Source organism: Pongo abelii, chromosome 19, assembly GCF_028885655.2.
Source record: "Pongo abelii isolate AG06213 chromosome 19, NHGRI_mPonAbe1-v2.0_pri, whole genome shotgun sequence".
In the NCBI taxonomy this organism is placed as follows: domain Eukaryota; kingdom Metazoa; phylum Chordata; class Mammalia; order Primates; family Hominidae; genus Pongo; species Pongo abelii.
In genome coordinates this window covers 67,520,401-67,533,118 of record NC_072004.2, presented here as the reverse complement: position 1 = coordinate 67,533,118, position 12,718 = coordinate 67,520,401, and the positions used below count along the sequence as shown (strand labels likewise).

The 12,718-nt window shown below is 49.0% G+C and overlaps 1 protein-coding gene across 1 annotated transcript; it reads right to left on the bottom strand.

Annotated features, from left to right (window-relative positions):
- Nucleotides 1-1,049: 1,049 nt before the first annotated feature.
- Nucleotides 1,050-3,661, bottom strand: HOXB1 (homeobox B1). Its single transcript, XM_003780352.4, has 2 exons — nt 2,978-3,661; nt 1,050-2,525 (listed from the first exon to the last, which is right to left on the bottom strand). Exons 1-2 carry the CDS (start codon nt 3,552-3,554, stop codon nt 2,197-2,199), a joined length of 906 nt encoding a protein of 301 aa, XP_003780400.2. The 5' UTR covers nt 3,555-3,661; the 3' UTR covers nt 1,050-2,196.
- Between the last annotated feature and the right edge of the window lie 9,057 nt (nt 3,662-12,718).

Below are 12,718 nucleotides of genomic sequence, written 5' to 3'. Positions count from 1 at the left end.
CCTCTCCCGACCTCGGGATCCCCTCCGCCCAGCACACTGCCCCCCACTAGGCCCCTTCGGGGCCACCTCCTTCCTGCCGTCCAGCGCCCGGAGACCCAGGGCTTTCACCTTGAGCCCAGGCGGAAAGGCCTTGCGGAGGCTGGCCGGCTGCGGCCGGACTCAGGCAGCCACTCCTGACGTCCCCGAGGAGTGGCTGCGTGGAGGGGCGCTGGGCTGGGGTGGGAGTGGGGGTGTTAAGCTGTGTGCCAATTTGGAGTTTGTCAGCGACCCCTCTGGGGTCTAAGCTAGGCCTCACTCTGGGCGGGAGGGAGGCAGTTCAGGGGGAGGGGAAGGGGTAGAGTTCGCGTCGCCTTCCCCCACACTTCCTCCTCTTTTTACACCCTCTTTTTGTCCTCTCCAAACAGATGTTTCTCTTCTTTCCCGTCTTCCTCTCAAGACCCTCTGGGCTGGCCCGGCGCGGGGGCTCACGCCTGTAATCCCAGCACTTTGGAAAGCGGAGGCGGGCGGATCACTTGAGCCCCGGAGTTGGAGACCATTCTGGGCGAAATGGCAAAATCCTGTCTCTACAAAAATACAAAAATCAGCCGAGAGTGGTAGTGTGCGCCTGTGGTCCCAGCTACTCTGGAGACTGAGGTGGAGAATCGCTTGAACCTGAGAGGCAGAGGTTGCAGTGAACGGAGATTATGCCACCGTACTCCAGCCTGAGCAACAGAGTGAGACCCTGTCTCAAACAAACAAACAAACAAACAAAAAACAAAACACAAACAAACAAAAAAACTGCACTCCAGTCTGAGCGACAGAGCCAGACCCTGTCTCAAAAAAAAAAAAAGAAAAAAAAAAGAAAAAGCAAGCAAGCAAGCAAGCAAGCAAGCAAGAAAGAAAGAAAAGAAAAAGAAAAATCTCTGGGAATTGCATTCATTCCACAGACTTCTTCCATGCTTTTCTGGATTCTCCCAATAACCAAGGGACTGACAACTGTCAAACCTGAATGCCTGGGACCCAATCCTGCTTAGGCCACACCCAGTAAGTCCTTCTCTTTATCCAGCTGACATCTTAAAGCTCAGTTCATTCCAGCCCAACCAGCCAATGGCCACTCTTTCTTCACCTCTTCTCCACGGTGCGCGGAGTATGAGGCCTCCTCTACCCCTGAATGGAGAAACAGAAGCAGGCAGGAAGAAGGGAAAACACAGACTTTATTGAAATGAGGTAGTTGCAGGTACAAAGAGAACCCGGGCTCACTTGGGGCTCAGGTTTCCAGAAACTTAGATGGCTCCTCCTCTTTCTCAAAGGTTCAGATAAATCCTTGCAGCTGTTGGGAGCCCTCACTGTGCCTGGCTCTCCCTGGGCTGCCCCCAGGGGTAGGGGTGGAGATGGGGAAGAGGGTCCTGGGTTTTCCAGGAGGCAATAAATAGGGGAGGAGCTAGTGGGGGCGTGCCTGCACCTTCCTGGTTGTGGCTTGCTGGGGGCAGGCCTTGCACAGCGTTCCAGAAGTCTCTGGAATACCAAGTTCCAAAACACTTTGGTGACATAGTGATGAGGTCGCTGGTGTGAGGAGGCAGGTCTCAGAAAACAACCTCTGGAGGCTGCATTAGTGCAATATAAATGTGCCAGGAGAGGGCTAATGGGGTTAGATGGAGGCAGGGGGCTTTTTGGTCTGTCACAAGGCAGCTGGTGCTATTGTAAGGTCTGTGGTGACTGGATTAAGCATTGATAATAATATGGCTGCACCCAAACACCTCCCACACAAGAAAATTTAAGGTTCTGTCTCAGGCCTAGAAGGCGGAGTTAGGATAAGAGTGCGCGAGGAGACTCCTCAAAGCTCGAAGGCACTGAACTGAATAAACCCAAGTTTGAAGGGAAAGGAGGATGAATCCAGGAGGATGAGGCTGGCCCCCAACCCCACCACATGTTGACACTGAGTTGATCCCCAGATCAAAGGCAGAAGCCCTTCCCTCTACATTTGACAGGTTCCGTGCCTCCCAGGCCTCTGGTCCTGTAGGGCCCCCAGCCACCCAGATCTGATAAAAATGTTTCCCCATCCCCCCTCCCACCCCCAGGCAGCTCTAAACTGGCATTTCAGCCCTAGAGAGGATCCCTAGGCCAGTGAAGCCCAGGCCTGGGGTTGGGGAGAGCCTGGGATAGGGCTGGACTGGGGCACTCCAGTGCCTGGAAGCCCCATTGGTGGCTAGGTTCAGTTCAGGAGGTGACAGAGCTCGGTGAGGCTTCTGGGGAGGTGCATGTCGACTGGTCTGAGGCATCTCCAGCCGCCTCCTTGGGGCAGCCTGGTGGGGCTGGGGGGACCCGACCTCCCTCTCGCTCGCGCTTCTTCTGCTTCATTCGTCGGTTCTGGAACCAAATCTTGACCTGCGTTTCATTGAGCTCCAGGGTGGCGGCGATCTCCACCCTCCGGGCCCGGCTCAGGTACTTGTTGAAATGGAACTCCTTTTCCAGTTCAGTCAGCTGCCTTGTGGTGAAGTTGGTGCGGAGGCCACTGGGCGAGCCCAGGCCCAGCTCTGACACCTTCGCTAGGGGCGGGGCAGGGAGAAAGGCCAGGTCAATTCTCTCACCTCTTTCTCCTTCCCCTTCCCTCCTCCCGGGGCTGGCTCTGGACCTCCATTCGCCATTCTGCCCAAGTACAGTTGTCAAAGTTCCCAGGGATCACCAGGTACCCCCATGGTGATCACCAAGTCCGGAGCAGCCTTCCCCATACTTCCATCCCCCATGCACACCAGGTCCTGGATCTGTGCTGGGTGCACAGATCAGGAAGTGGGGTGTGTATGGAAACTTACTCCTGGGGTGACCGGTTACATACTGGGTGGGGAGACCTCACCTGACCTGAGACATAGGTTGTGCTCTTACCTGTGTCTACCAGAGCCGCTGAAAGAGAAGAACCCAGCCCAGACCCAGGACATGTCACTGCAGGGGAAGCAGAGATGCTTTGGGCCCCGGAGAAGGGGTGGCCACATCTGAGCCCTACCTGTCTTGGGTGGGTTTCTCTTAACCTTCATCCAGTCGAAGGTCCGGGCCGTGGGGGTGTTAGGTTCTGAAGGGCAGGGCGTTTCCTTGTCCTCCGAGAGGAGATCAGCATAGGCCGGTGCAAAGCTCGCGGTCTGCTCGTTCCCATAAGGGGGATGCTGCGGAGGATATGGCCCCGGACCGGCTCCACCTGCTCCGTAGCCATCGGACAAGCCCCCTAGCTGGGCCCCGTAGCTCGAGGGATGAAAATAGCCTCCGTCTCCTTCTGATTGACCCAGAGGGTAGTACTGAGAAGGCCCATAGCTGGGGCTGCAGGCGGCAGGAGCATACCCCGAGGGCGCGGAGCTGGGGAAGGGCACCCCCAGGGCCGAAGGCTGCTGCTGGGCGGGATAGCCGGAGTTCTGCTGAAACGCAGGGCTGGACAGCCCCCCACCGTAGCGGCCCTCGCTTGCATAGCTGTCAACCGCCTGAGCCGAGCTTGGGGGAAAGGAGGTTGGGGCGCTGTGGGCGCTGTAGGCGCTGGGTCCCCGGTTACAGAGTGGGTACTCTAAGAAGGAGTTCATCCTATTATAGTCCATGCGTCAAGGCCGCAGGAGGGTCGGCCCGTTTGGGGGAGACACCCTCTTGCCCTACAACCTTTCGGCAGTATGTCACAGCGCTGGGGCTCGAATCCATGGCCTGGCCCGCTCGCCTGGGCCAGCGCTTCCCTAGGAAGGGGGTAGGGAGTAGGGGTGAGGGGGCACATGTGATCTCTCCCAGGCCAATGGGCTAAGCGGGCCAGAGTTTGGCAGCCCCAGCGCCCATCCATCACCCCCCAAGCATTAGCATGACAAAGACACTTCAATCACCCGCAGCCCATCCATCTGAGAGCGACATGGAAGCGTCAAAAACATCTTTCTTCAAAGACTTTTGGAAAGAAGGGACCAGAGGGAGAGGGGGAAAAAGTTAGGAGAATATTCAAGACTTTCCTTCCCTCCCAACCCCCAAGGCCTTCAATAGGCTCCTAGGTTATTAGATTTGGACAAATTCAAGCCAGCTGCCCTTCACTCTTCCCACCCCTCAAAGAAACCTTCCCCCCAAGTCTGTGGACCTGGAGGTGGGGAATCCGGCTTCCTTACTTTGCCCAGAACTCCCAAACCATGTTCCTTTCTTCTAATTTGTCTTAGGGTGATGGGCTAGGACAGCCGGGTGAGGTATGTTATCTTGGGCCAAATGGATGACTGTGTGGTGGGGAGGTGGGGGAGGGTGGGGGAAGGTGGTACAAAAACACCTAAGGGTGTGGGGCAGGATCTAGAATCTAGAGGAAGAATTCATGAAGCCAGGGGTGGGAAAATGGCATTTCAGGAAGCAAGGCAGGACTATAGAAATGTGGAGTAAAGGATGAGAAATGCCCCATCTTCCCTCTCTCTCTCTTTACATAGATGTTCTCTCCTCATTCACACATCCATTTCTCTCCCTCAGCCTCTCTTTATATTCTCTCTGTCTCAATCCATCTCTCTGTTCGTCTATCTTTCTCCATATTTATATTCGTTCCCTACCTATCCATCAACTCATCTCTCTAGATGTATTTATCCTCTCTCTAGCCATCCATAGCTGTAGCTGGCTCACTCACTCAGACTTAAATAACTCCCTATATCTCTCTAGAGAGCTACAGTGAGCACAGCCAGGTGATGTTTACAGGGGGGTGAAGAGGAGGGGAATTTTTTATTCTCTTCTTGAAGTGTTTAAAACTAGTGGAGACCTGCATTCTTCTGGTTCCCTCCTACCTGTCTCTCCTTCACCACCCTCCATCTCCTTCCAAAAAAAAAAAAAAAATTCCAAACCTCAAATGCATAAATTTAATACCAGTTAAATCTTAAAGATTCCTCCAGATTTCAGTAATTTTTCTAGGATTGATAAAGGGAGTTTGGTCAGAGAGTGGGAGAATCGGGGTGGAGGCCCTGAGGCTCTGAATTCTAAGACTCCAGAGTGAGGAGTGGAGTCTCGCCCCTTTTTGTTCTGTGTGGCTGTTGCGGAGGGACACAGGATGTGTCTTCTTCACTCTGTCAGACTCCAAACCCATTTGGGACTAGAAGAGAAGCCCTTAGGTAGAGCCCATTGATTCTCCTCCTCCGGACAACTCGAGGGCAAGAGCTTGGCGCAATCCAACACCCACGCTCATTTGTAACCTGTCAGGGTGTCTGCCTGGCCCGAGGCCTGGGGCTGAAGCTAGGACAAGTCCAGGAGGGCAAGAGTTCAGGGAGTGATCTCTGTAAACAACGGAGCTCAGGAGAGGAAAGGGAAGCAGGTGGGACAGGTTTAAGGAGGACCCTCAAAACTTCTCAGGTTTCCACACCCCAAAAAGGGCAGGGTAAATACTCCTTCCTCTTCAAGGGACCCCAAAGTTGTCCCCTTCAGTCTGTGTCTTGCCCGTCCATCTTTGTCTCCCATTCCCTCTTGTTTTGCTTGGCCTTACTGTAGCTGCCTCTCCTGCTTTCTGCTCTATACCACCAGCATCACACTGCATTTCTCTTCTCTAATAATTGCGGGCCTAGCCCAACTCTGTTTTTTTCGGGGGGAGGGTTTTGGTGTTTTTTTTTTGTTTTTTGAGATAGGGTCTTACTCTGTCATCCAGATTGGAGTGTGGTGGCATGATCTCAGCTCACTGCAACCTCTGCCTCCCAGGTTCAAGCAATCCTCTCACCTCAGCCTCCTGAGTAGCTGGGACCACAATCAGGCACTTTTTTTTTTTTTTTTTTTAAATAGAGACAGGTTCTCTGTCACCCAGGCTAGAGTGCAGTGGTGTGGTCATAGCTCATTGCAGCCTTGAACTCCTGGGACTGGGCCTGGCTAATTTTTTTTTGTATTTTTAGTAGAGACAGGGTTTCACCATGTTGGCCAGGCTGGTCTCGAACCCCTGGCCTCAATGATCTGCCTGCTTCGGCCTCCCAAAGTGCTAGGATTGCAGGCCTGAGCTGCCACGCCTGGCCATCACCCCCAACTCTGAAAGAGCTCAAAGCATTTCACAGAACCCCTGCCTCCTTTTCCTGATCATGTGTATTCTGCTTCAGACCCTGCTTCAAGCTGAGGGGGAGGGGGACCAGCTGGTAACTTCTTTAAGAGATGCAATGGGGGAGAGAGAATGTTCACTTGCCAAGGGAATGAGGGCAGACAAGAGAAAGGAAAATTGAGATGGGAGGAGGTGACCTGCAGAGGAATTGAAGAGAAAGAAATTATTGAGGTAAGAGTAAGCTTATTTCTTTCTATTTTACTTTTTCGGGGAGAAGATTTGCAGATGCATCATCCTTTCATTTTAAGATGTCTTCCACAGATGCTAAGAATAACTTGTCTGGAGGAAACTAGGACTTGTCTTCTAACCCCAAATTTGAACTAGGCCTATATCTGATCTGGCAGCCCTGTTTCTGAGAGACTTGAGACTTGTTCACCTTTCTACCTTTTCCTCATCCCAGGGAGAACCTTCTCACCCCATCCTTTGCCTTCATAATTAAGGGAACAATTTGAGGTCTAAAGGAAGAAGTGAATTTCAAATCAGTTTAATAAAACAGCACAAATCTGTCTGGGAATTGAGGAATGCATTCCCTCTATAACAGCTGAAGTCACCAACAATCTATTATTTATGACAGCAAGCAAAGACTGAGGCAAAAGTGCCCTAAGTTGGCTGGGTGCAGTCCCAGCACTTTGGAAGGCCAGGGCAAGAGGATCACTTGAGCCCAGGACTTCGAGACCAGCCTGGGCAAGATGGTGAGACCACATCTCTACAAAAATAAAGAAATTTAAAAATTAGCTGGGTGTGGTGGTGCCTCCCTGAAGTCCCAGCTGCTCAGAAGGGAGGATTGCTTGAGCCCAGGAGTTCAAGGCTGCAATGAGCTATGACCACACCACCACACTCTAGCCTGGGTGACAGAGAACCTGTCTCTATTTAAAAAAAAAAAAAAAAAAAAGTGCCTCAAGTTATACTGTCAAATGCAGTGATTGCCTCAGCTTTCCAAATTCACTATGCTCCCCAATTCATCCCTGAGTCATGCCACCTTCTCTTGTGTTAGCAGGGACATTAAAACTTCCCCAAATTCCTGCTGGCTCTCCCAGCCCCAGCAGAAAGGACTGGGAGAACCAAGCAACTTTGCTCCCTAGGTTCCCAATCTCCTCCTCCTCCCTAAAAGAAGCTTCACTGACTGGAATAACCTATGGCCCATAGGATTTTTGGTGGACCAAATTAAACTCACCAGAGAGGGTCTGGATGGACCCAACACCAAAATGAAATAAAGTTGATGTCCTAGTTTGTATGATCTGCTTGTACATAAAAGAGAGCAGGGAGAACACAGACATGTTTGGAACTGAAGTTATCTTTGACAGTTTTCACTCCTTATCACACTGAGAATGCAGGCAAGGAAACCATCTAACCAGAATGGGGATATATTAGAAGTTTAATCTCAGATTCTGGTCCTTTCTGTGGAGGAAGCTGCTTCAGCTGGGGGCTTGGCAGGAGCAATCTAAATTCTTTCATTAGACCTTAAATGTCTCTATCTGCTCTCCCCAGCCCAAATCTTGGGAAGCCAAACCCAAGATCAAAGGTTGGGGCTAGGCCAGTGAGGTGGCTCATGCCTGTAATCCCAGTACTTTGGGAGGCCAAGGAGGGCAGATCACCTGATGTCGGAAGTTCAAGACCAGCCTGACCAACATGGTGAAACCCCATCTCTACTAAAAAATACAAAAATTAGCCAGGCGTGGTGGCAAGCACCTATAATCCCAGCTACTCAAGAGGCTGAGGCAGGAGAATCGCTTGAACCCAGGAGGCGGAGGTTGCAGTGAGCCGAGATCGCACCATTGCACTCCAACAAGGGCGACAGAGCAAGACTCCGTCTCAAAAAAAAAAAAAAAAAAAAAAAAAGTTGGGGCTTAGGAAGTAAAGAATATTCATAATTTTTTCCTTCTTTCTTTTTTTTTTTTTTCAGGCAGGGTTTCCCTCTGTTGCCCCAGGCTAGGGTGCAATGGTGTAATCACGGCTCCCTACAGCTTTGACCTCCTGGGCTCAAGCGATCCTCCCACCTCAGCCTCCTGAGTAGGTAGGACTACAAGCATGCACCACCACAAGTTTTTCACTATGAGATGAATTGTTTTTGTTGCTGTTAGAGAAAGGACTTTTTTAATGCAAGCTAATTAAACTGTCATAAATCTGGATGAGAATCTTAGACTGTATGTAGTACATATTGTAATGAGATTAGTGCTAGCTCTGGGGCCAGAATAGTTGGGTTCAAGCCCTTACTTGGCCATCTTTTTTTTTTTTTTTATACAGGGTCTCACTTTGTCACCCAGGCTTGAGTGCGGTGGCGCAGTCTCGGCCCACTGCAACCTCTGCCTCCCAGGCCCAAGCAATCCTCCCACCTCAACCTCCCAAGTAGCTGAGATCACAGGTATGTGCCAACATACCCAGCTAATTTTTTGTATTTTTGGTAGAGATGGGGTTTTACCATGTGGCACAGGCTGGTCTCGAACTCCCAAGCTTGGGCAATTCACCTGCCTCAGCCTCCCAAAGTGTGGGATTACAGGCGTGAGTCACTGTGCCTGGCCTTTGCTTGGCCACTTCTTAGCATTGTGGCCCTGGACAAGTTTCTTGATTCCTATTAGTCTCAGCCTCAGAGAAAAAGAATGGGTTTAATACTACTTATCTTGCTGCCTTGTTAGTAGGATTAAAGCAAACAAGAAAATACAAACCACAGGGAACTCTCTAAATGTATGATATTAACTTTAAATCACATTCTGAAATGGTATGAGTCAGTCTTCTGCTTTTTAATATAACTAGCATATTAAAATATGGAAATATGTAGGCTGGGTGCAGTGACTCAAGCCTGTAATCCCAGCACTATGGAAGGCTGAGGCAGGCAGATCACCAGAGGTCGGGGGTTCGAGACCAGCCTGGCCAACATGGTGAAACCCTGTCTCTATTAAAAATACAAAAATTAGCCGGGCATGGTGGCACACACCTGTAGTCTCAGTTACTCAGGAGGCTGAGGCAGGAGAATTGCTTGAACCTGGGAGGCAGAGGCTACAGTGAGCTGAGATCACACCATTGAACTCCAGCCTGGGTGACAGAGTGAGACTGTCTCAAAGAAAAAAAAAAATCTATCTATCTATCTGTCTATCTATCTATCTATGTGTGTGTGTGTGTGTGTGTGTGTGATAGGAGGAGAATAGCATTTAGGCTATATTTTCATGTAACATAGCACCATATATTATACAGTATAATATGTACTTTATCATATGCAAATTTCATTGAGAATTGAGAAGATTGGCTCTGTTTAGGCAAAGGATTTTCTTCTAACCTGAAGGGTTTCTTGAAAACCAAAGCCTAATATTTTATACCTATAAAGAATCCAAATTATTAAAATTGCAACAGAAAGGTTTGTGGTTGGGTATTAGAAAGAACTTCTTGATTTTCCAAATATTGGGGAAAAGTTTTCTAGGGAGGATGTTGTCTCTTCTTCCTTAAGGAATTTCGCTTGGAAACTGTCCATCCTAGAGGTGACCTGACTTCTGGATCTAGACAGATCAGCAAGATGTAAACTTCCATCTGGAGTCAATAATTGGGGGCATGATTAAATAATGATTGAGATCTTTCTAAAAGGAAAGGTTAGCGTGACATGAAGAATTAAAATAATTTTCTACTTAATCGAGTTTTTCTAAATGCAATAGTTTTTTTTTTTTTTGGCCAAAATATCTGCTTTGGAAATCTTAGCCAAACAGTGATCAAGCTGAATATGGGTCTGAATGACTGTACAGATTGTGATTTTTCTGCAGTTGTTGAGAGAGAGAGAAAGTTTTTTTTTTTTTTTTTTTTTTGAGACGGAGTCTTGCTCTGTCACCCAGGCTGGAGTGCAGCGGCGTGATCTCGGCTCACTGCAAGCTCCGCCTCCCGGGTGCACGCCATTCTCCTGCCTCAGCCTCCCAAATAGCTGGGACCACAGGCGCCCGCCACCACGCCCGGCTAATTTTTTTGTATTTTTAGTAGAGACAGGGTTTCACCGTGTTAGCCAGGATGGTCTCGATCTCCTGACCTCGTGATCCACCCGCCTCAGCCTCCCAAAGTGCTGGGATTACAGGCGTGAGCCACTGCGCCCGGCCCCGGAGAGAGAAAGTTTTGAGAGGGCTCCTTTACTATTCATTCTCTCCTCTGAAGAGGAAGATCTCTTTCCGGCACTCAATATCTACCTTACCCCTGAATGTGGACAGAGGGATGGCTGGAGGAGAGAAGAGGGGTAGGCAGAGCTGGGCTGGAGAGATCAGTGGAGGATCTGGGCTATAATCAGCCTCAGCAGGGAGAGGATGAATTGAGGCCCTACAGGCCACCTTCTGCAAAGTGAGGACTGAGTACATCCCAAGAAGAACTGCAGTGGGGCCAGCAACTGCTTGTCAGAGACTTGGGTGAAAGATGGGTAGGCGAATTCAGCAGTGCTGTTTAGGGAGTCTCAGAAATTGCGCCTATGCTCTGATGCCCCAGCAACCAGGTTAAACACAACTAAAAGGGACTGTTAAAGTCTAGAACATCATGGCAAAAAAGAAGTTTGGTGGCTCTTTTTATATGAAATGGCCTACTTAAAAAAACAAACAAACAAAAAACAAAAGAAAAAGAGTAAATGTAACCAAATGTTGGGGGAGGTGGCAGAGGATGAAAGTCAAAGGAAAACTTGGCTAGGATACTTTTTAATACTCATATTTATTGAATACCGGGCACCTGGCAGACAACGCTGCACCCAATTACCTGCTTGCTGAAAAGATTTTGCTCTCTACTCATTTAAATAAAGATAAATGCATGATTATTGGTGTAAAGATACTAATTAAAATGTATTGACCAGGCACAGTGGCTCACGCCTGTAATCCTAGCACTTTGGGAGGCTGAGGCAGGAGGATCACTTGAGCTCAGGAGTTCAAGACCAACCTGGGCAATACAGTGAGATATCATCTCCACAGAACATTTTAAAATTAGCCATAAAAAATAAATAAATAAAATAAATAAAAGGCCAGGGGAGGTGGCTCACACCTGTAATCCCAGCACTTTAGGAGGCCAAGGCAGACGGATCACTTGAGGTCAGGAATTCGAGGCCAGCCTGGCCAACATGGTGAAACCCCATCTTTACTAAAAATATAAAAATTAGCCAGGCATGGTGGCGAATGCCTGTAGTCCCAGCTACTTGGGAGGCTGAGACAGGAGAATCGCTTGAACCCAGAAGGTGGAGGTTGAAGTGAGCCGAGATCCCGCCACTGCACTTCAGCCTGGACAACAGAGTAAGCCTCTGTCTCAAAAATAAATAAATAAATAAATAAATAATTAGCCAGCCAGCTTCGGTAGCTCATGCCTGTAATCCCAGCACTTTGGAAGGCGGAGGCGGGCAGATCACCTGAGGTCAGGAGTTTGAGGCCAGCCTGGCCAACATGGCGAAACCCTGTCTCTACTAAAACTACAAAAATTAACCGGGCATGGTGGCGGGCGCCTGTAATCCAAGCTACTCAGGAAGCTGAAGCAGGAGAATTGCTTTAACCCAGGAGGCAGAGGTTGAAGTGAGCCAAGATCACGCCATTGCACTCCAGCCTGGGCGACTAGAGCGAGACTCTGAAAAAAAAAAAAAAAAATTAGCCAAACTTGGTGGCTCGCACCTGTACTCCTAGTTACTCAGGTAGCTGACATGGGAGGACCACTTGAGCCCAGGAGGTTGAGGCTGCGGTGAGCTGTGACTGCACCACTCCATTCCAGCCTGGGTGACAAAGTGAGACCCTATCTCAAAAAATAAAAGAAAATTTGTTAAAATGGCCCCACCAGATTCATGTGAGGTAGGTCACTGCCGAACACCAAGAGTTACTTAACAGCACAAGACATCGGCCATAATAAACAGTTAATACATTGTTTGTGAAGACTAAATAATATATACTAAAGAATATACATATATTAATGTAGAGTACATTAGAGGCATTTAATTCTTACATTTATTACACAGATAGAGAAACTGAGGTCCAGAAAGGGGAAGAGACTTGCTCAGGCATAAGTTAACTTTTTTTTTAATGACTCAGGGTTATCATGATTGCAAGTAATTCCTCAGTCTAATGGTCCTTTGCTTTCACTGTAATATTAATGAGACATGCTTCTTAAAAGAAGGATTCACTAAGAACAGGGCAGACTGACCAGCAGCTTTCCGGGCTGCACTGAAACCTTCCCACTCCAACCACAGGGAATTTATAACCACTCTATGCTACAGACCACTCACAATTGGTCCTGACCCAAGAGGAACCCTGCCCTAATCAGGATGGAATAAGCGAGTGCAGCCACTTGGAGCTGCCCTCTAATCTGCCACCACCACTGCAGTCTGCTGCCCTATCTGGGAACCACCCCCTCTACCCGTTGCTCCTCCATGGCCAACTGGGAAAACTCAAGCTAAAAAGGATGACGCAAGAGATGAAAGAAGGAAAAGAAGTTAATTCGGAATACAGGGATCCTGAATTGCAATCCTTTATGAATCCCAAATTGCCAGGCATTCCCTTGAATCTGAATTGGGTAGGGAAATTGAAGATGGGAGTCACTTCCTTCTGCAAATGCATTGCCTCTTTGTTCTGCTGTGGTATCATCAGAGACAGTGAGTTTCATAAATTTGGAAAGAAGAGAGCCAGCAAGGCTTGTGTGTTTCCTGTAAAAAGAGTTTCAACTCCTCTCCAATAATCAGCCAAAGGCAACACCTGGACTAAGAACTCTCACCCC

What these genes read in the sequence shown, in the direction of transcription:
- HOXB1 (XM_003780352.4), bottom strand. Translation starts at nt 3,554, where the DNA reads ATGGACTATAATAGGATGAACTCCTTCTTAGAGTACCCACTCTGTAAC. An exon ending in GAGAAACCCACCCAAGACAG is followed by an intron (nt 2,526 to 2,977) that starts GTAGGGCTCAGA and finishes CCCCGCCCCTAG; the next exon opens with CGAAGGTGTCAGAGCTGGGC.